The following is a 24,058-nucleotide window of genomic DNA, read 5'->3' as shown; positions in this document are numbered from 1 at the left end:
TATGTCTAACACCTGTCTCTAATTTCAGTGACCACGGGGAGAGCAGCATAAAGAGAGCGAACACAATGCTCAGTCGAGAGAGAGACTGGATATGACAGAGCCAAGCCAGAGCAACGATTCCCGAATAGTGAGAGTTTATTTGTAGAAACAGTGTGTGTTAGGGTTTAGACAGCGTCTAAAGGTAAACTGTAAAGTGGTGTCGAGGAAGAGGGGAAATAAAGCCTCACCTGAAGAAGGAAAACTGCTTCTTGCGTCATCTTTTACAAAAACCTTTTGGTAAAACTTTATTTTATGGGTCCACAATAGTGCACTAGTTAAGCATTAATAACACTAAATAATAAAGTAATTAATAATAAACTGAATGCAGAGTAAGGCCATCTTAGCCATAATTCACAGCTTATTAAATGTTTTATTTTTTTGTAGAAAGTAATGTAAGTGAAAATAATCAAGAAAAGTAACCAAGTTTACTAAACAATATTAAGCCAGAAATTAAATCTATTTATTGGATCACGTGACACCATGCGAGAAGCAGACGTGTGAATCACGAGCTCTGCGCACTTTGCTGTTTTTTTTATTATTTTCATGTTTAATCTTGTGAGATTCGATACACCCAGTACATATTTGTTCTTTGAGGTAAACATGGCAAAGAAGTCAAAATCCTCGGGTTCTGGAGACATTAAAAGACACTTACGTGCTCAAGATGAAACCTCTGGGTCTACAGACCGGGGACTCGATTTGCAAAGCATGACGGGAGAAGAAATCCAGCATCAACTGTCCAACATCTCGGTGATGCTGACTTGGAGGATCTTGCTGTAATACATTGATCGATTACGGCGATGGAAACAAAATTCTCTGAGTTGGTCACAATAGTGACAGAAGTTGAGAAACAGATCGATTATCTGGAATCATCGGAAAGGGAATTATCCGCTAATCAGCCCACGTCCAAAATAGTCGTGGAAAATATTTTGGAAAAACTTGAAGATTTGGAAAATAGGAGCCGAAGGAATAACATACGAATTGTTGGAATTCCTGAGCATGAAGAAGGCCGAGATATGGTGAAATTCCTTGACGAGCTCTTCCCGAGTCTGCTCGACATAACAGGCCATAAACTGGAAATCGAGCGAGCTCATAGAGTCCTGGCTCGCGGATCTCCTGAGGGAGACAGGCCCCGATTAATTCTGGCCAAATTTCTGAGATCATCTGATAAAGATCTCATGTTGCGCCAGGTAAGGAGCAAAGGAAAGCTTTCTTGGAAGAATCACAATATTTTCTTGTTCCCGGACTTTGCGAATGCGACGAGAGAGAAACGCGATCGATTCAAGGAATGTAAGAATCTCTTACATCAATGGAAGATCGCTTTTGCACTGATGTTTCCGGCCAAACTGAGAATAGAAACAAAGGATGGTCACATGGTATTTACATGTCCAAAGCAAGCACTGTCTTTTATAAAAACAATGGGTGAGTAAGCCATTTGAGGTTTTTCATGTAGCTCCAGAGTGGATTAACTCGCTGTACTTACTCTGGCTGTCTGAGGAAGCTGGGCGCCATTTTTGTTTCTTTTTGCGCTGGCTCCGTCTAGAGGCTGGAGTTTATTTTGTGGAATGACTCCTTCAAGAAACTTTTGCATGGACGGATGATCGCTTTTACACTGAAGTTCCCAGCCAGATTGAGAATGGACACTAAGAATGACTAGAAAATATCTTCATGCCTACACAAAGGATGTCTTTTATAAAGTTGACGGACTGTCATGGTGTATTTTTTTATTATTATTATTTTTTATGAAGCCTCTGAGTGAATTTGACTCACTCACTACACACTTGAGCATTTGAGGAACTGGGGCGTCTGTTTTGTTTTTTGTGTTGGTTCCGCCTGGCGGCTGGAGCTTGTTTTGTGGAATAACACTCTTTCGGGACAGTTGTGGATGAATGTTCGTTCTTTGTGCTTATGCCTCCTGTTGGCTGGAGTTTGTTATGTGGAGTATTTTTAAAGGACATTAGAATGATTACATCATCTGCTGCACTCATAACACAACTATCTGAATTGTGTTACGTGAACTGGTGGTGTGTGATGGGCAGACCGCTGTGTGCCTCGTAGCCAGCACACCAGGCCATCACGTAACTTCCCCCAACGCTCTTAAGAGCGTCAAATGGTCCATCAGGAACAAGTCGACTACCCAATGATAGGGACAGGCTAGCCCAGCTGAGGCCTCTTTCCCTCTCTTTTCTCCCCAAAAAGAGTGGAATTTGTTAACTGACTAAGAGCCATAAGTGTCAGCGTTGGGGGATGTCCCTCCCAAGGGGAAGACACCGCGGACACCACACCCCACCCAAAAAGGGGGGGGGTATTTTGAGTGGAATATGTCACATGGTCTTACCGAGTCTTGTCGGAATTATGTCATGTGGAGAGGTCCCATGGTAGGTCCTACCCGAAGGGGGAGGAGTTTCTACAGAGCTTGGCGACCGGGGGCAGAGGGGCCTCTGCCTAAGGAAGACGCAGTTTGCCGACAAGGAAATGATTTTGTGGAATATATCACATGGGGTCACCTTCGGGGGAACCAGTACATGTGGAGCACCTACCTTAGTACAGGGGCTCATTAGCGCACGTACTGGGCTGGCAGCGAGTTTCTCTGCAAACTCAACTGCTAGAGGGCTAAGGAGGAAAGTCATCCAGGGATCACAGTCTGTGAACACGACTGGGAGTCAAGAGCGCATGTCTTCACCTCAAGGGGTGGGGAATGGCACTATGCGCAAGCAGTACACCTGGCCAGCTGTCCTGGAACGTACCTGCTCGTGCCTGCCAATACATGGGACAAGACCGGCTCAACCCAGAGATTGTAGAACCTTGCAAAGGTGTTGGGTGTTGCCCAGCCCGCTGCTCTGCAGATGTCTGCCAAAGAGGCACCACTGGCCTGGGTCCAGGAGGCTGCCACACTCCTGGTGGAGTGGGCTCGTAACCCCGCAAGGGGGTGGCACGTCCTGAGCCTGACATGATCCTCTGTTTGGAGACAGCGCTTCCTTTCCGCTGTCCACCAAAGCAGACAAAGAGCTGCTCGGAGCTTCTAAGGCTCTGCGTGCGATCCAAATAGATGCGTAAAGCTTGCACTGGACACAGCAACACCAAGGCTGGGTCTGCCTCCTCCTGGGGCAGCGCTTGCAGGTTCACCACCTGATTCCTAAATGGGGTCGTGGGAACCTTAGGCACATAGTCCAGTCGGGATCTCACGATTCGCTAACAGAGAACGCCTGCAGGTCGCCTACCCTTTTGATGGAAGTGAGCACAGTCAGGAGGGCAGTCTTCAAAGAGAGTGCCTTAAGCTCAGCTGACTCCAAGGGCTCAAAGGGAGCTCCCTGTAGACCCCGAAGGACTACAGAGAGGCCCAACGAGGGGACGAGGCATGGTCTGGAGGGATTCAACCTCCTAGCGCCTCTCAGGAACCTGATGATCAAGTCATGCTTCCCCAAGTACTTACCATCTACTGCATCGTGATGAGCCAAAATAGCGGCTACATACACCTTCAGGGTGGAGGGGGACAGACGCCCCTCCAGCCTCTCCTGCAGGAAGGAAAGCACTGATCTGACTGCGCATCTCTGGGGGTCTTTGCGTCGGGAAGAACACCACTTAGTGAACAGACACCACTTCAAGGCATACAGGCGCCTCATAGAGGGTGCCCTAGCCTGAGTGATCGTGTCTACCTCCACGGGTGGTATGACACTTAGGTCTTCTGCATCCCATCCAAGGGCCAGATTCCTCAGGGGAATTCACCGGGGGGGGGGGGGGAGGTCTGTCGAGAGGAGCATGAGATCCTAGAACCACGTCTGGATGGGCCAGTAGGGTGCTACTAGGATGATCTGCTCCTCGTCCTCCCTGACCTTGAACAGGGTCTGTGCAAGTAGGCTCATTGGGGGAAACGCGTATTTGTGTAGTCCAGGGGGCCAGCTGTGTGCCAGCGCATCTATACCGAGAGGTGCCTCGGTCAGGGTGTACCAAAGCGGGCAGTGGGAGGATTCCCGGGAAGCAAACAGGTCTACCTGTGCTCAACCGAATCAACTCTAAATTAGCTGGACCACCTGAGGGTGGAGTCTCCACTCTTCGCTGAGGGTAACATGACGAGACAGCACATCCGCTGTGGTGTTGAGGTCGCCCAGGATGTGAGTGGCTCGTAGCAACTTGAGGCGTTGCTGACTCCAGAGGAGGAGACGGCGGGCGAGTTGTGATATGCAACAGGAGCGTAGACCGCCTTGACGGTTGATGTACACTACCTTCACTGTGTTGTCCATCCGGACCAACAGATGCTTGCCCTGGATCAATGGCCGGAACCTCCGCAGGGCGAGCGGTACTGCCAATAACTCTAGGAGGTTGATGTGACAACGCAGCTGCGGGCCAGTCCAGGAGCAGGCGGCTGTGTGCCCATTGCATATGGCGCCCCAGCCCTTCTTGGAGGCATCTGTTGTAACCACGACGCACCTGGAGAGCTGCTCTAGGGGAACCCCTGCCCGTAGAAATGCAAGGCTGGTCCAAGGACTGAAGAGGCGGCGACAGATCGGCGTGATGGCCATGCGATGTGTCCCGCGGCACCATGCCCAGGAGTAGGAAGCCAGTGCTGAAGCGGTCTCATATGCATCAACCCGAGCGGTGTGGCCAACGCTGAGGATGCCATATGCCCCAGGAGCCTCTGAAAAAGTTTCAGTGGAACTGCTGTCCTCTGTCTAAATGCCTTCAGACAGTTCAGCACTGACTGCATGTGCTTGTTTGTGAGGCATGCTGTCATTGAGACTGAGTCCAACTCCAAACCGAGAAAATAAATGCTCTGAACCGGGGAGAGCTTGCTCTTACCCCAGTTGACCCGAAGCCTCAGTTGGCTGAGGTGCCAGAGCACGAGGTCCCTGTGTGTGCACAGCAACTCTCGAGAGTGAGCTAGGATTAGCCAGTCGTCGAGATTGTTGAGGATGCCGATGCCCACTTCCCTTAGCGGGGCAAGGGCTGCCTCTGCGACCTTCGTGAAGACGCAAGGGGACAAGGACAGGCCGAAGGGGAGTACCTTGTACTGGTACGTCTGGCCTTCGAAGGCAAACCATAGGAAGGGTCTGTGTCAAGGTAAGACCGAGACATGGAAGTATGCGTCCTTCAGGTCTACCGCCGCGAATCAATCTTGATGCCGGACCCTCGCTAGAATGCATTTTTGCGTCAGCATCTTGAACGGGAGTCTGTGCAAAGCCCAGTTCAGTACTCGCAGGTCCAGGATTGGTCGCAACCCACCGCCTTTCTTCGGTACGATGAAGTAAGGGCTGTAGAACCATTTCTTCATCTCGGCTGGAGGGACAGGCTCTGTCGCGCCCTTGCGCAGAAGGGTAGCGATCTCCGCAAGCAAGGTAGCGGTATTCTCGCCCTTCACCGAGGTGAAGTGGATGCTGGCGAACTGAATCGCATAGCCGAGTCAGACGGTCTGGGTCAGCCACCGTGACGGGTTGGAAAGCACAAGCCACACGCCCAAACTCCGGGCGAGCTCGAGGTGCCACGTCGAGGGGATTTGAGCCCCGTGACCATGCTGAGTCCAGGGACATCGAAGCACTTACCTGGCTCCTGCCGCCCACCATAAGACTGGCCGAGGTGGGGGGAGGGGTCTCGTCCCCGTAGTCCAACGGAACCAATCCCGTGTGGGCGTGTTTGTGCCACAGCTGGGCGCACAGGGGCGGGGGGTCCGCCGCAAGAGCGCCATACCTGCAAAGATGGGACGGTGGACGGTGGTCGTGAGACAGCCGTGCGCAACGGACGTGACCCAGGGAACAAGAAAACTGCTCTTTTGTTGAATTTTTGGGTACCGCAGCCTCTTGGACATGTGGCGAAATTAAATGAAAATGAAACAAAAGATTCTCCTCCCGGCCCTCCACCGGGGGATGGAGTGGTCTGCTCACCAGCTCCAGAGAAGCGGGTCTCCTCGCCCCTGGATCACCCATCTTAGGGGCGCTTTGAAGTCTTCCTCGGGTTCTTAGCAGCCAGCCATGAGACGGGTGGCGTCTGCTTCCTGCGTTGGGCTCCACGCCGGGGCCGGGCCACAGGGGCGGGCTGCGGCGGAGCTGGTGTTGTTGCTGCAGGAGGACGCCCTTGGCAACGAGCAGACAGGGTGCGGGGTCTTGAGCCACGCTGGGGCAGGATGTGTTGAATGGCCTCCGTCTGCTGCTTCACTGCCGAGAACTGCTGGGCAACGTCCTAGACGGTGTCGTCAAACAGGCCAACCTGGGAGATGGGGGCATCAAGGAATCGTGCCTTGTCAGCCTCTCGCATCTCAACCAAGTTGAGCCAAAGGTGGCGCTCCTGAACCACCAGGGTGGACATCGCTTGCCCGAGAGAGCGAAGTCGGTTGCCGAGTGCAGTTCCTGCATCAATACCGGGTCAGAACTACCCTTGTGCAGTTCTTTTAGTGCCTTGGCTTGGTGTATTGCAGGAAAGCTATGGCGTGCAGGGCGGAGGCAGCTTGTCCAGCGGAACCGTAGGCCTTAGCCGTCAGGGACGACGTAAACCTACAGGCCTTGGACGGGAGCATTGGGTGCCCGTGCCAGGTGGCAGCGCTCTGCGGACACAAGTGCACCACGAGCACCTTATCCACCTGAGGGATCACCGAATAGCCCCTGGCCGCTCCACCATCGAGGGTAGTGAGAGCGGGGGAGCTGAAAGACTGGGACCGGCAGTAAAAGGTGCCTCCCACAATCCTGTCAGCTCCTCGTGCACTTCTGGGAAGAAAGGAACAGGGCGGGGCGTGGCCGTGGGTGGCGCCCCGAGCCCAGGAACCAATCATCGAGCCGCGCGGACTGGGCGACCATTCCCGAAGGAGGAATCCCAGTCGAAGCCTCTGCGTCCGACTGGACGAGACCGCTCTCCGATGCTGTGCTCGATAACTCGTCTTCTTCCCGGGCTCCGAACAAGAGATCGAACTCGCCCTGAGATGAGCCGGCAATCTTGTCCGAGCGCCCGACCAGGGCAAGCGAGCATGCTGGGGAATGGGATGTCTGTGGGGGGATACCCAGCGGAGGTGGTCCCACTGATGTCCCCAAATCGCCCCCAGTGCTAACCGGCACGGCCTCATATCCATAGATGGAAGGACCGAGGCGGGGAGCCGCTGAGGTGGCTTGCTTTCTTACAAACGCAAGCCGCGACCGCAACGTTGCCATGGTCATGTTCTCGCAATGAGGACAAGACCCATCCACGAACTATGTCTCTGTGTGGGCAGTGCCCAGACACGTAAGACAGCGATCGTGGCCATCAGAAGCGGAGAGATAATGACTGCAACCAGGAATAACACACAAACAGGAAGGCATCTTTAAAAAGACGTTCCATGTGTGCCGCTCTTTTAGAAAGAAAATATACTCTTTTAGAATATACTCTTTTTGTTGTTCTGCCGAAATGTCCAGGGGTGTTCTCTGCACTCCACGGGTGCAGAGGGAGAGAAGCCGCTGAAATGCGCCATAGAATCCAGCAGATGAGGTGAATGAACTTCACGGATGAATTCAGCTTCAATGAATAGGACGAAGGGAAAATCTGAATGATGGTTGCATACCAGCTCCTTTTATACCCGTATGTCCGGGGGAGTGGCATGCAAATTCCACTCGCCAATTCTCATTGACCTTTTTTAAAAAAAGCAGAGGTGTTTGGGGCTCCCAAGCGTGACCCCTAGTGTCACTACATTGACACAAATTCGAGTGAGTGACAGATAGGGAACCATTAGCAGCCACAATAAGGAGGAGGATTTTCCAGGGGTGGTGGCACCGCTTTACGCAGATGATATTTTATTATTCGTCTCTGACCTAACTAGATCTATGCCTTGCCTCCACAGAATTATTAATTCCTTTTCTACATTTTCAGGATACAGAGTTAACTGGTCTAAATCCGAAGCTTTGGCACTAACAGCGTACTGCCCAGTAATGGCTTTTCAACCGGGCACCTTTCATTAGCCCAAACAGGGCATTAAGTATTTGGGCATTTTATTCCCAGCAAATTTATGTGATTTAGTTAGGGTTAGGGGGGAAGGTTAATGCTATTAAAATGAATTGCATTCCAAAATTCAACTACCTGCTACAGTCTCTCCCTGTAGATGTCCCCCTCTCTTATTTCAAACAATTTGCTAGCATAGCAAAGTCCTTTATTTGGAATGGAAAACATCCCAGGTTACATTTCAATAAGTTACACAGGCCGACTGACAAGGGTGGGCTAGGCCTACCCAAGATTTTGTTTTATTATAATGCGTTCGGTCTTAGACATTTGGCTCATTGGTCGCTGCCCCTATTCCGTCAACTGCAAAGCCTTTCAATCAAACTAACCGGAGAAGTTAAGTCACACCCCGTTATTTTGCATTTGCAAATGCTTTGGACTAAAGTGTCCAGAGTGTTTAATTCGGACATTTATTTAAATGTTGCCTCAAGCATATGGCTGAACCCTAAATTACATATTAATAAGTCCCCTTTCTGTTGGTCAGAGTGAATTGGGAGGGGGGTTACTACACTCGGTGACCTATATGAGAGTGGAGTACTGAGATCTTTTGATAATTTGGTTCAACATTTTAAGATTCCTAGATCCCAGTTCTTTAGGTTTTTACAGCTACGCCACCTGTTCTGTACTGTTTTTGGGAGTGATGTACACCCCCCTAAAGAGGCAGATACTTTGGAAATGGTGATTACTGCTTATGGGAAAGGCTAGGAAGTTTCTGTGTATTTCTCCCTGTTAATTCAGAGTCTGGGGGATGGTGCTTCGTCTTCTCTCAAGAGGTTATGGGAGAAAGATTTAAACTTGGTATTGGAGGAGGGAGAGTGGGCTAGGATCCTAAAAAGCATCAGGTCTGCATCTAGAGATGCAAGGATCCGTCTGATGCAATTTAAGATTTTGCATCGGTTCTACTGGACCCCCTCTAGATTGTATAGGCTTGGTCTTAAAGACTCACCCACCTGCTGGCGATGCCAGTCAGAAGACGGGGACACAACCCATGTTTTTTGGGGTTGTATTAAGATTCAGGAATTTTGGTTGAGGATCCAGCGTTTTGTGTGTGACATACTGGACACTCAGTTTTCATTTTGCCCCAGACTTTGTATTTTGGGTGATGGAGGGGTCCTCGATATAGGAGATAAATTCATGAAAAGCTGGGTCCTAACCAGCGTGATGATTGGCAGACAGCTAATCCTTAGGGGATGGAAGTCAACTGATGCACCCTCATTTCGTGTGTGGTGCACCGAGTTGGGTAAAGTGGCAGCTTTCGAGGAGATGACTTCCAGACGTCTGGGGAACCTGTCGATTTATGGTAGAAAATGGGGCAGTTATTTGTCTCATTTGGAGAGGTCCTAGTGTGGGGCCCTCTATGTTGAACTTTGTCCTTTTTTATGTACTCATGTATTTCTATTTGTGTTTCTGTTTATATGTAGGTATGAAAATCAATAAAAAAAATGAATAACAAAAATCTAATTATTGGCTTTGCAAAACTGTTACTAATAAATTACTAAATCTTCTATTAAAGACAATTGGACCCCTGTTGTTAATTGAATCCTATTTAACTTAATGGTTTCTTTTGTATTATTCCATTTAAGAGATGCTTGCGGAGGAGTATGTTCAGGTGTATATAAATAATAGTTGTTTGATATCATGGGAGAGTGAGACCTACTGATTTTCCTCTTCGGAAGAGGAGCTGGTTCCCGGCCAGGGTGAAGTAACGTGTTTTCCACTTTTTGATGAACTTCCAGCGCACCTGCTTCTCCTTCAGCTTCCCCTCAATGAGTGGCTTACCATCCTGATTAACAACTAAGAAGAAAGAGTCAAACTGAGTTAAACAGAGATGGTCTTTAAAAGTTAAATTAGAGGCAAGCAACTGTGTCTTATGAGAACCTTGATATAAAATGGCATTAAAAAGTATTTTGACACTTAAGACACACTTAAAAATGCAATGCCATTGCATTAGATAACAAACTATCAAAGCAAATGGCATTTATTTAAAAAAAACATAGAACATGCACAATTTTCAAGCAAACCATCTCACAAAAAATAGAGTTTGTTAGGTTTTATATGATAAAACAATAGAAAAACTGTTCAAAATAAAGACAAAGTATTTGGACTCTTTCTGGCATCAGAAGACATGGACTATAGCATAAGACTAATATGGACAACTTGTATGATGTTTTTTGTTTTTTTTTCTTTTTGGAGCTTGACAGCCCGTGGTAATCACTTGATTTCATTGTATGGATAAGAGCTGTGTGCACATTCTTCAAAACATCTCCTATTATGTTCCGCAGAAGAAAAAGTCATACAAGTTTGAAATAAGATGAGGGTACATGATGACAGAATATTTACTTTGGGTGAAATATCCCTTTAACACTTCATCTGTCCAGAAGAAAGAACAGAAAATACCCTTCTCTCAAAGAGCCAACCTCTTCTGGACCAGCGCCCTCCTGAGCTATCAAGACCGAGAGAATTACGAGTACAGCTCTCTCATTAGATAAAAAAGAGAGTGCTGCACAGTGTTTATCGTCTGTTTCAGATGCTCTGAATATTGTGTCCTCTGTCTGTGTTTGCTGGCTCTATTTGAACTACACAAAGCATTTAGCTGATCTGTCTCATGGGGCTTTTTCTGTTAAACAGGAAGCAGGGCTATAGCCTTTCCAGGATGGTACAAAGCGGCCTATTGTCAGAATTTCCTTTTTTTTTCAGCAAGGAAAACAGATGAGAATCTATAACGCTTTGATAGCCCACTTAAGTCTTGATCTCCAACTGGCAGAAGTTGCCCCAGGGTCCATTACAAAATACTGAAGCACTGATTAACACTGGGGCAAAAACGACTGGTCTTGACCTGGCCTTCCTGGAAAAGGGAAAGGGCCTGAGCAATGTCATTTGTTTATTTGGTTAAATGAGGTTAGTATATTCATTTAATTTTGCAAAATCAAACACCTGTACACAAGCAAACCAGTAAACCTTGAAAGATTTAAGTTTGGTTACTTTGGACAACCAAACATTTTGTTAAATTATCAAATGAGAAAAAAACAAAAGAGATTTGGAGGAGACAAATTGTGAAGTATGGATGGAACACTGCTTGATTCAACCCAACACTTTATGCAGATGTCTGAGATATAGTGTTGGCAATGGCAGATAAATACATTAGTGTGTGTTTATCCCATAAGCAACAAAATAATTCTCTACTATGAATTCCAAATATGTTTCTCTCCATCCTTCATTTTCTCCGCCATTCTCTGTCTGCCAAAACCATAGTACTAATTTGTGTGTAGAGTGTAGATGGGCAAAACAAATATAATACCATATGTTGTGTTTAGAGTGTATGTTCTCTGAATTCCACATCATTAAAAGCATCTGTGCTGCATGAAGTTTTTCCTATAAATAATTTCTGTTCTCTGTTTATATTATTGTCTATACAATACAGTACTTGAGAATTATTTAGGCAGTTTTATGGTCATGGGAGTAAAACATTCAGTACAGCTGCAGGAACTGATGACTTTGGTCTGTGGGAATTTGGGACTTCCTGAATTAGAACTTGCCCCAATTTGCATATTGTCAATCCTAAATAGTGTGTAATTAGAATTATTACCTCCCAAATCATAATACTTTGAAAATAGTTAGCCAAAAGTTCCTGAATGATATACTGTTTATACTGTGTGCATCCATGCATGCTTATTCTGTAAGTTACCCACAACCAGGGTCAAAAATGCCCCAGTCAAGACCCAAATGGTCAACCTCACATTAGTCCTCTTAGCAGCATGAAAAACAATGACAAATTGGGAATAAATGATATACCTAGAAAATATTAACGTGGCAATATAAGAACACTCACATCCAATTCTATATCTTGCAATAAGCATAACTTATTCCAGTTCCTCAATCCAAGGAATGAGGATCTTGTTAGTCACTGTGGGGAAGGTCAGTATTTATTTTTCAGATGAGTATGTTATAGATTTTTCTCTGGGCATTGGCCAACGTTCTGCTTTACTGTTGATTTAAAGTAACTAAAGAAAGAAGCTTCAACAGTCAAATCGTTTCCAGCAACCCCTGCTGAGAATGTACTCTAGAGTCACTTCTTCAATAGAATTTTCTGGAAAGGGTCTCAAATATTTCAGCAAAGATGGAATAAATCCAACTCCATGTTGAAAGGAGAATGCAGGATACGTTCAGGAGTATATTTTGGGCTTAGAGAGGTAAAATGTCTCTAGACATGCTTTAGCAAAACTAAATATTTAAAAAGGTTTCAAATGAGATGTGTTCAAAACATTACATTGCTTGGAATGTTTTGAACTCAAATAGCATTCAGTTTCGTGAGTTTTATAGAGATTTTTGACTTGCCTCCTGTACGTAAACTATGAATAGAAAGATGAAAAAATAAATAAAGCTGAAGTTGGGGTGGTAAAGGGACAAAATTAAATGGATTCATTACATTTTATTACATAAATGACATTTTACTGTATCTATTCCATTTACTAATAAAGTCTCTAGTTTCTAAAGTCATAGTTTCCAAGTGATAAATGACACACAACAAGCGTACAGTGGCAGAATGTATATAAACGTTTTTTTTCCCCTCCACAGTTAAACCAGCAGTTGTCAAAGTGAAAGGCCTGAGCATATCAGGGGTGGTGCAGAGAATGGTGATAAATTCAATGAGTAAAACTAGATATAAATGTAAATTATTTTTAAAGAGAATTGAAAATGAATAGTAATAATAGGCTAATTCTTCTCAGCTTAGTAGGCCATAGCTCTGCAATTTAATAAATGAAGATAAAAAAGACTGCGACCCATGCAAACAGCTCAGTGGCAATTAGAAACCATCTAAATGTGTATGCCTGAAGCTGACTTAAGTTTGAACATTTTTACAGGTAAAATATATAATAAATAAAATAAATATTTAATACATATAGGGCCAGACTAAAACTTATTAAAAAAAATTATAATAATTTTGCTCAGCCATCTTTATTTATTTATTTTTGTAAAAGCAAAATCTTATGTTCATAGTTATAATAATTTACTGTATGAGTAAATCAAGCTCTGGATGGACCCAACCTTGGACCTGTACTGCAGTCTGCTAACTGGTATATTTATACATTCTGATGACTGTTGAAAGGAAGGCTGCTTCATACTGGTGGTTATTGAAGTTAAAAGCGTGTCATTACATGTCCCTTTGTTCAAATTTGTCATTAATTTCTGACCCAAACACAACGGGGCAGATCACTCTCAAACCATGTAACGTGCTTCAAGAGATGACTTCATATGATACTTCTGTCAGACCACAACACTGTCAAAGCAAGTTATGCCTGTCCAAGCTTGCTTATCCCTCCAAAAGTCCTTATTTTTAAAATCATTCACCTCACTGTATTAAAAATCATTACAGCTCTCTGCTAATCGAAACTGTGCCACATAACAAATAAGGAGACGGGGCAGAATATGTGCTACAAATGTTTAATGAGTGGCACTTCTTATTGAGGTTTCAAGGACTCTTGAATGTAATTGTTTCTTTGTTGCCTAAATATTATTTCTTTCAGAGGTGAAATGAGCGTCATCAATATTTAATGTAACGTAACAATCCAATGCTCATCACCAAAATAAGCAGTGCAATTGCTTAATATCCAACTCTGGGTGAGTCAAAATATTCAAAGTAGAAAAACATTCAAATTAAAAGCACTTAAATTTTGCTATTTATTTTTTCTATAAAAGAAAGCCCCAAAGCCTATAAATACACAGCACAGTTCTGTCTATTCAGACTAATCCAAACTAAAGCATATAATGATTAGTAAGTTGTTTGATAAAACAGTAAGCCACAAGAGACTGTTACAGTGGAGCATGCGTCTTTACTGTAGTAAAATCTCAGTAATGCACAGCTTCAAATGGCTTATTGCTTTAATAAAACGGTGGCAACGGCACTATGATAAAATACGACAATGTTCAATAAAAAGTTAATGAATATAATCAAAATAAACAATTTTTACACCAAATAATATAGTTCATTAGCCTAACTGTAGGCTGTTTATGTTTGCCAACATAATAACTTGATGCATTGATATAGAATGTGCTGCACAGGTGCAAGATTGTTGGCATTTTGTAATGGCTTCAAACCAACATGATCACACGGGAAGTTGGCATGCTGTTTCCAAAAGTTTCAGTAAACTAGGATTGGCAACAGTATGCCGACTCACTGACATGCCCTATCTCCCATCGGACACATTTGCAACGGCTCCACAACAGTTACTTTCCCTTGTGGCATGACTGGTAGTGCATTACATACTTTTACAGTGTTTATTAATCTTGATTAATGTTAATTTCAACATATAGTAGGGTACAATGGGGTTAAAGGCACACTGTAACAGGTTTCTTGTTGTGTGGGAAGGAGGAAGCAATTCCCATTCAAACGAGAAGGTAATCATGTTTGTATAAACAATCATTAGCGAGATAAGGAGGTTGCATTTTTATCCTTAACATTGCATTTTGTCTCTACTAATGGTTAGGGTTAGATTTGGGTTTTGCTTGGGGGGTAGATTAAATAAAATAAGCATTTCTCTTCACTGTTTTACAGTCTGTACAGCTGAAAACAATTCTCTTTACAACTGGCTTCTGGCGACCTCTCCTGGATATAAATGGATTCACACTTGTTTATATGCTCTGAAACACTTCCCGCTTTAGCCTCTGGAGGCAGTGTTTTCAAATTCAGTCAACGTATACCGATTTCAGCTAAAGAAAAATCGTCACACACTTTTCGATTTTTATGTGAGATCAGGCTGTTCAAACGCAGCTCACCAAATCAGAATATATTCAATCAAAAATTATTGTTCTACAACAACAACACTTTATCTCTTTTTTTATCCCCATTTATTCCTGACAATTTAAAACAACAACTAAATATGTTTATCCAGCAAAATTACTAGATATTTTCTAGTTGTCCATGACCGTGGGAACCCTGTTCTACATTTGCATGCATGGTTTAAAGATCATGTATCAGTCCGATAGGAAATGCTTCTGATAAGTGATGGCAAATCCTTACAGGAAATACATATCTGCACTCTTGCAGTAATGTGAGTGGTTTGATTTTCTACAAAAATATGTCTATGGTTTGGTAAACCTCCACTGGTTTCAAGTAACACAACTGCACTCCACATAAATGATTATCTGCTTAAAAGTAGACATTTTTTAAACCCCACTTCACAAACTGCCCCTTCGGCTATGCTGAAGCTCTGTTAAGCGCATGGAAATTATGGCTTATTGCAAAATCAATGCTGAGGCCTACCATGGAAAATATCATAAGAACATTTCTTTTCAAACATCTATAAATTATTTCATATAAAGTAGACATGTTCCATGTGCACCGATTTACAATATGCATCATTGTTGTTGGTTGAACATTCAGGCCAGAGGCGAGAATCTTTTCAGTTGTATCTAATTGCTTCTTGTGGAAAAATTCAACCAAAAAGCACATGTGTATGCCTGGAGAAAATTCAAAACCAAACAGCATTTACGGATGCACTTAAATTGGATCAGAAGACTGAATCAAACAGGAAACCAGGGGATATTTGACCGAGCAAAAAACATCTTAATGCTGGACTGACGTAAATGATCTCATCTTCAGCAGTGAGAGGAACTAGCTCTTCCTTTAGTTCCTCTTACTTTCTCCACCTTATGAGAAGCAGATTTCATTCATTTGGTGTCCTGTTTTGCAGTATTCAGTTCAGAGGACTCAAAAAGTACAGGACATCTGGAGTCCTGCTGTGCTTCATCAAAATCATGTAGCTCCAAGTAATTTGCTTTGGTGAAGTATCAACTGTATCTATTCAAATCAGTAAAAAGGCCTATCTCTCTTTGGTTGGAGATATTTTGACATCATAAGTATTTTATTGAATCACCTAAACAAACATTATTTATTTCCTTATGCATGAACAAATAAAAAAAAAAAATAACACGATAACTCTACATCCTGTAACTTTGCAACTTTTTAGTGGTAAAACCTAAAAAAGAACAATCAACAACCATGTACACACTGCTGTCAAAATACAGTTGTCACTTATCGTCTGAGTACTTAATCCTGTTTCTTACACACAAAATGTGGTTATTTACAGAGGAGACAAACACATTCTACCAAAAAACAAATTCACTCCAGAATTCACTTCAAATTCAGGTAGAAACAACTGAATTTACATCTGCGTAGTGTGTACAGACCGGACTGAACAACTAGTTCCAACAATACTCCTCCAGAATATTATTTTGTTTAAAAAAAATAAGTACTAATGTCAAATCGGTTCAACTGTTGAAATCCATGTTTCTTTTTTACAGCCGTGAGATGCCAGACTTTCTTTGGTTATCACTGTGTCCACCTATTTCACTATTACAACCCCAATTCCGAAAAAGTTGTGAGTTGAAAATGCTAATAAAAACAAAAAGTAGTGATTTGTAAATTATATTCACCCTTTGCTATATTGAAAACACCACAACTACACATTATATGACGTTTTACCTTATGAATTTCATTTGTTTTATTTTGTTTTTTTTATGTACAATAATTTCAAATCAGATGATTGCAACACCCTCCAAAAAAGTTGAGACAGGTGCAATTTAAGACTAATAACAATTTGACGAATTAAAATAAAAAGGCAATGTGAAACAGGAGATGTTAAACAGGTGAGGAAATTGTGTCATAATACTGTATACTGTATTAAGAGCCTCCAAAAACAGCCTAGTCCTTCAAGAGCAAAGATCATTCAAGACTTGTCAATTTGCCAACAGATGCTTCAGCAAATAGTCCAGCACTTTGAGAACAATGTTCCCCAAAGACAAATTGGAAGGATTTTGGGCATTTCACCCTCTAAAGTGCACAATATATTTAAAAGAATCAAAGAATCTGGTCAAATCTCAGTGCATAAAGGGCAAGACGAAAACCACTTCTGAATGTGCGTGATCTCTGATCCCTCAGACATCACTGTCTTAAAAAACGTCATTCATCTGTAATGGATATCAGGAACATGGGCTTGGGATAACTTTAGTAAACCTTTGTTAGTCAACACCACTCGCCGCTGCATCCACAGATGCAATTTAAGACTTTACTATGCAAATCACAAGCCCTACATCAACACTGTCCAGAAGCGCTGCTGACTTTTCTGTGCTCAGTCTCATCTTAGATGGAAAGTAGAATAATGGAACCGTGTTTTTTGGTCTAAAGAGTCTAAATTTCAAATAGTTTTTTAAAAACACAGCCGTCGTGTTCTCCGGGCCAAAGAGGAAATGGACCATCCAAGCTATTATCAGCGTCAGGTCCAAAAGCCAGTGTCTGTATGGGCCAGGGGTGTGTCAGTGCCCATGGCATGGGTAACTCACACATCTGTGAGAAAACCATTAATGCAGACAGATATGTACAAATTTTGGAGCAGCATATACTGCCATCAAGCACCGTCTTTTCCAGGGACATCCCAGCATTTTCCAGCAGGACAACTTCAAACCACATACTGGCTGAATAAGCAGAGAGTGCAGATGCTAGATTGGCCTGCCTGCAGTCCTGACCATATCCAAATGAGAACGTGTGGTGCATTATGAAGTGCATATTATGGCAATGAAGACCCTGTACAACTGTACAGCTGAAGACCTGCATAATAGATGAATGGGGAAAAATGCCAATTTTTAAACTTAACAATCTTGTGTCTTCAGTGCCTAAATGTTTAATAAGTGTTATTAGAAGAAATGGTGATGTTTCACAGTGGAAAACACTCAATTGTCCCAACTTTTATGGAGCATGTTGCAATTATCTGATTTGAAATTACTGTACATAAAAAATAAAAAGAAATAAAAAAACTTCAGATAGAACATCATATAATGTTTAGTTGTAGTGCTTTCAATATAGCAAAGGGTGAATATAATTTACAAATCACTCCTTTTTGTTTTTATTAGCATTTTTCATACTGTCCCAACTTTTTCTGAATTGGGGTTGGAGAGTGACTCCTGTATTCTTAATGCACACAGAACGATAACTTAGCATTGTGGCTTTTAGTTTATGTCTGTTAGCTTTGAGGTTATCTTTATGCTACTGTAAGATTGACAAAACTGACATTTTGCAGATATACATATTAAAGCTACACTTTGTAACTTTTGGCCCTCTAGCGGTTGAAGCATAGAATTGTTTAGGTAATTACGTCAGTCAGTCTTCGGCTCTGTTCTTCTGTGCGGATGCATCTGATGGTTTGAGGAGTACCGGTGTAACCATGGTTACAGGTGATCAACTTATCAGAGCAAATGTCAACAGAACTCACCCCTCCCAAAATGTATTTATTTATGTTTTTATTTTTTTATTACGAAAGGAAGAAAAAGATGGATATCTGAAAAATATGTCTTATGAAAGTTGCATATCTTCCACTGTTTTTGACTTATTGAAAACAATTGTTTAAAAATAAATAACATTAGAAAAGTCAGGCAACGCTGACATTAAATAATGACTGCTAGTCATATCAGACAAAGTCAAACGGTGGAAAGTATTATAACTTAGCTAGCATGCAAATAGACCAAGGTAGTAACTGGTTTAGAGATTGCCGTTGTTACCAGCATAAAGTTACTCTTTTTCAGAATCAGAATCGACTTTATTGCAAGGAATTTGCCTTGGTGTTTGATGCATACAATAACAATAAACATAGTAAGATAAATAACAAACTATATTTAAGATACAATATATATAGAAAAAGTAAACTGACTGGTTTTAATAAAGGAGCTGTACATTTGTGCAAGATATGTGCAATTGTGCAGGAATGTGCAAAATATGTGCAGACTATGAACCACAGAATGTGCAAATGTTCACTGTTCACAGTTGTTCACAGTTCACAGAGAAGTTCACAGTTTGAGTATAATAAAAAGTGCAATAGACCAGATAAATGTTCTTTAAGTTGACGCAAGACAGATGTTAATGTAACGTGCAGTGTCTATGCAGGTGGGATAAGAGACAGTGTCAGGGGGGTCCTAGGCCTTGTTTATGAGGCCAGCTGCAGAAACTGTTCCTGTGGCATGAGGTTTTGGTCCTGATGGACCATAGCCTCCTGCTGGAGGGAAGTGTCTCAAAGAGATTGTGTCCTGGGTGGGAGGGGTTGGCCACAATCTTTTCTGCCCACCTCAGGTTACTGGAGGCATACAGGTCCTGGAGAGATGGCAGACTGCAGCCAATCACCTTCTTAGCAAAACGAATGACACACTGCAGTCCGCTTTTGTCCTTGGCAGTGGCAGCAGCATACCAGATGGTAATGGAGGAGGTGAGGATGGACTCAATGATGGAGGAGTAGAAGTGCACCATCATTGTCTTCGACAGGTTGAACTTCTTCAGCTGCCGCAGGAAGTACATCCTCTGCTGTGCTTTTTTAATTAGAGAGCTGATGTTCAGCTCCCACTTGAGGTCCTGGGAGATGATGGTTCCCATGAAGCAGAAGGACTCCACAGTGTCAACTAGAGAGTCACACAGGATGATGGGGGTGGGTGGGCCTGGGTTCTTCCTGAAATCTATGACCATCTCCACTGTCTTCACAGCATTGAGCTCCAAGTTGCTCTGACTGCACCAGGTCACCAGATGATCAATCTCCCACCTGTAGGCAGACTCATCCCCACCAGAGATGAGCCCAATGAGGGTGGTGTCATCCGCAAACTTCAGGAGCTTTCCACTGTCCCTCCTCCAAAATGAAATCAAGCACTGCAGTACCACAATCCAAAATAAAATGCCCCATTAGAGTGGCTAACGCTATCTAACGAACTACCGCGCTAAGAGAGCTAACTGGCTAACTATCGGTCCAATAAAATATCTTACCTGTCGAGCAAGAAAAAGCCCATCTCTGGGTCAGTTTTAAATGCTTTCAGGTCTCGGAGTTATCGTCACCTCTGAAAAGCCAATCCGATGTACTTTCGTGTTTTATTACAGGCTCTGTTGCTTTCCCTTTTTGCTTGCAGACTCTTCTCGGTTTGAGGTATCTTTATTTTTAAAACAGGTGATACCCCAGAGTGTTGCCTATCTGAATGATCCATGGTCAATATTTCTCATGTGTTGTGGCTACAAGCTTTCAGCTTCAAACTACTACCACATCTATCACCTCACACATACATGCGTTGTAGTAGCTCCGGACCTTCTTTTCTTTATTTACAGATATGATGTATACACGCACAGATGACTGACGGAAGTATGCAATTTCCCGCCAAATCCGTCCTGACAGCTCTAAAATATAAATCATTATTAGAGGCTTACCATAATGAATCAGGGTAAGGAAAAAACATGGTTTGGAAGACAGATTGTTGGTGTACTTGCTCATTAATGAAATTCGGTTAATTTCTAACAAAAACATCTTACATAGTGTAGCTTTAAAAAAATTATAAAGGGACAAGCCCTTCAACATGTCCTGCCCCAACTTTTTGTTTCAATAAGAAATACAGTATTTAAACACAGATCTGCGCTCATTCAGCGATTTCATGGAGACTTTTAATACGGTTGTCATCCCCAAAACTTTGCAGTGTGCATGTGGCCATAAACTAGCAATAATTATTTACCTGTAGCCTCCTCCGGGTTGCTGCACATGAAACAGAGCCATCCGCTCTCCTCTTCACTGTAGCTGAACAAATAAAAAAAACGGACCTCCTCCAGATAGATCTGCAAACTGTCAACATCCTATGAGCACAGACAGAGAGAGAGGGAGCAATTAAGTGAACAGATGAAGCTTTTTAACAACACTGAAAATTACACACAATGGAAGGATTTCTTAACAACATGTTCTGGCTATTACCACATGGTTTTGTTCCAAACCCTAGTTCACTGCCTAAATAGACCGCCTTTTAAATCATCATAGGTATGCTCCCAATGCGAAGGCTGTTCCAAACAGTAGGCATAAGAATGCTATCTTGTATGAGACCTGGTTTTTGCCAGCCTTCACAGAGAATGCAATCACAGAATGCATTGCAACAAGCTCAGTATAAAAAAATAAAAATATCCAAGATGGTGCATACAGTCAGGAGAAATGTGGATTATAAAAATCCTCTTACCACATATTACTATTTCTCCCAATATTTGTGGGTGCTAAGTATTAAGAGTTTGCAAAAATTATATTTTGCCCTACAAAATCAAAGGGAAGAAACAACATATTTTTTTATGTAGTCACAAAATATGTAACGGGTCCCTTAGACGATGGTCTGTCCTGCAGCAAACAGGTTTGGCTCAACTATACACATTCAGAGAAAACGGAGTATGAAACCAAATCCACATTTGGCTGGATAATCAAAAAACTTTGTTTCAGTATTGGTATTTTTTGTTTCAGTGTTCGCATAGTTTATGCTTTTTAGCTTTGTAGGATAGTATTGTTAGGCCAGTCAGGAAACTTACTGATCTGCCTGTCAGTAATTTTGACCGTTCGGGTTTACTGACATGCTGATTTGTCTTGGAGATAGAGGTCTGCACTGCACTGGTTTTTCCATCCCGCTCCCATCCGCTCCCGCAAGTTTCTATTCCGCATCCGAACAGTCCCACTGAATTTCACTTCATGTTCACCTGCTCTCTGCCAGCAGTGATTTTCTTTCTGACCACTCCTGTTCCCACAACCCCGCATTTGTTTTCCACATAGAGCAAAAGCCATACAAATAGAAAACAAGTGTACACAAAGAACGTTTAATTTTAATTTTATTGCTATTATCAGATGACGTGTGAAAATGACGGCAATTTGACTTTGATTTCTGAAGTTGATTTCTTAACACTAAATTGACAATTTTCTAGTCCGAGTTTCACGTGCTTTGATGACACAGAGTGCGCTTTGCTCTGCCATTCTTCTAAAGCCTCGTTGACTATGCCTGCTCTAAATATTGGATAATTTAATGCACAAGCTGTGTGCACATTTATTTTCCATTATAAAAAAATTACAATTATCTTTTTTTTTTTTTTTTTTTTAATTCATTAATTAATACAATAAAAAAAGAGATCCACATCGGATTTTTCAGGCTATTCTCTGAATATTCTCCCGTCCACATCTCATGGAATTACCGTCCTTCAACTTGGAAATTTAATTCTGTGCCACAAGAAATCTACTCTAATTTAGTGCTAAAATCACTTAGTGCACATTCATGAGTTTTCCAAACTCAGTCAGTTCACGAGGTTCCATGAGTTAAGATGCTGCTTTAGAAGAGAGGGAACAGAGCTATATGTACACTTCTTGCTTTGATGAACAGGTGTCAGCCAAGAACACGGATGAAAATGTAAAAGGTTTACATTGTCAGGGGAGCAGTAAAGCACAAGTTAGTTTTTAGAGAGTGGTGAGAAGTTTGCGGTAAGTTCAAAAGGAAGCCTCTCAAGGCTACCAGTTCTTAAGATTAATGGAAGCTGAAAAGTCTTGATTGTCTTAAAGCAGGACAGCCTCTTGAAGAATCTTCAGATCCCTCCAGCTATCCTTAAACTCTGTCCCCAAAGTCTTTGTGCAAAGCCGTCAATGGGCTGAAACAGCTGTGCACTGACAATGCTTTCTTTATGTATTAGTGAGTCAACAACACAGCTAGACACCAATCAACAATGACAGTTGACATCTAAATGTGCTTATGGGCTAGAATTTTCAATGGATATGAGGGTGTGTGGCTTATTGTGAGTAAAGTTTGCCAAAATGAGGAAGAGCCATGATATTTGGAAATGATCTGTTTTTACAGATATCAAAGCCAATGGAGTGACTATTATGCTCAGCTGCAGTGTTTCGGAAAAGGACAAACATCACATGGAATTCTTGGGAGAAAAACATGGATTCTTTTCAGTGCCTTTCCAAGAAATTACAATCACTGGCACGTCCATTGCCCCCACCCTCGAGAGGCCTGATTCTTCATTGTCAACACAGCATGAAGTTTCACCTCAAGTGAATAAAGCCAGATTATCAGTCATTCCAGCCTTCTCAGACCTGAGGCTCAGAAAGATGAATGCTAATGGTCTGACAGAGCATTAAAAGCAGAGAACGTTGTAAAGCCACCTTTCCCAGACAAAACAACACCAAATTTGTCTTTGACTGTAAAGGGATGAAATTGCATTAAGGAAACAGTTTCAGCATTAGAACTACATGATACAAGCTGTTTAGGCACAAGAGTAAAATGAAACAAGGGGCAGAGGGTTTATTTTTCACCACCCAAGGTTTACAATATGCTTCATTGTTTCATCAAAATGTGACTTGCGTAGTATGTTATGCTAAATTACAGTTTTTAATTTAAAAACAATTCTCGAATGAGAAGTTCAAATCTCTGAGCAATTAGTTTCTTGTTCACACCAGATTTGAATTTCTTATTCATTTAAGCAAACTGCACGTGTTTTGGCACATGTGTGCAAAAGAGTACAATTTTCTACAATTGGTGCAATAACTAAATGCACATGGCTTGCTGATCAAAACGGATAAGTTGACTCTCAGTGAAACTGTCATACTCTTCACAACCTCAAAACATTCTTTCATCATGTGAGCCATCACATGCAAAATGATCCATTCAATTATCAAAATCTGTCAGACATACATGTATATTCCATAAATATCTGTGACATGGAATATTTGTGATGTCTGCTAAATCTCTGGGCAGACCAACAAGAATGACAGGATGTCCACCAAGAAGATGGGAACTTGTAGTGTTACGTACTGTGAGGAGGTACAATTTATTGTCTTTTCAAAACTATCGCAGGTTTTTTCATTGTGTTTTTTTCTTTTTTTTTTTTTTTTTTGCATGGATGTCATTTTGTGGCAATTTTCTGTTCACTATATATGACTTTACATGTAAGAAATGTGTAAAAATGGACATGCAAATGTGCATTTTCTGTTTACATGTAACACATTGCTACAGTAAATAAATGTACTGTATACACACAAATGTGCATATCCTTTTCCTGTGTACTACAGTATTGTACAGTATTGACTTTTCCCAGTAAACTTTTACCTACTGCTGAAATCGGTATCTAAAAAGCTCCATGTGATACACAATAGCATTCAGCTAGACAAAACTGACATTCTTGAATAGTACAGTAAGCAGTCAGTGTCAACATAAATGTAGAACAAAAATGAAATTGTATATAACAAACACTTCCAGTGGCTCCCCTAAACTG

The 24,058-nt window shown here is 42.4% G+C and overlaps 1 protein-coding gene across 1 annotated transcript in view; it reads right to left on the bottom strand.

Moving 5' to 3' along the window:
• Positions 1–24,058, bottom strand: part of LOC127416750 (ventricular zone-expressed PH domain-containing protein-like) — a 212,719-nt gene that overhangs the window by 9,395 nt on the left and 179,266 nt on the right. The window contains exons 12-13 of the mRNA XM_051656286.1: positions 20,509–20,626; positions 9,641–9,777 (exon numbers count right to left, since the gene is read on the bottom strand). Coding sequence (XP_051512246.1) covers positions 9,641–9,777; positions 20,509–20,626 — 255 coding nt within the window. The remainder of the gene's footprint in view (positions 1–9,640; positions 9,778–20,508; positions 20,627–24,058) is intronic.

Source organism: Myxocyprinus asiaticus, chromosome 26 (assembly GCF_019703515.2).
Source record: "Myxocyprinus asiaticus isolate MX2 ecotype Aquarium Trade chromosome 26, UBuf_Myxa_2, whole genome shotgun sequence".
Lineage (NCBI taxonomy): Eukaryota > Metazoa > Chordata > Actinopteri > Cypriniformes > Catostomidae > Myxocyprinus > Myxocyprinus asiaticus.
This window is presented reverse-complemented; position numbering and strand designations above follow the sequence as displayed.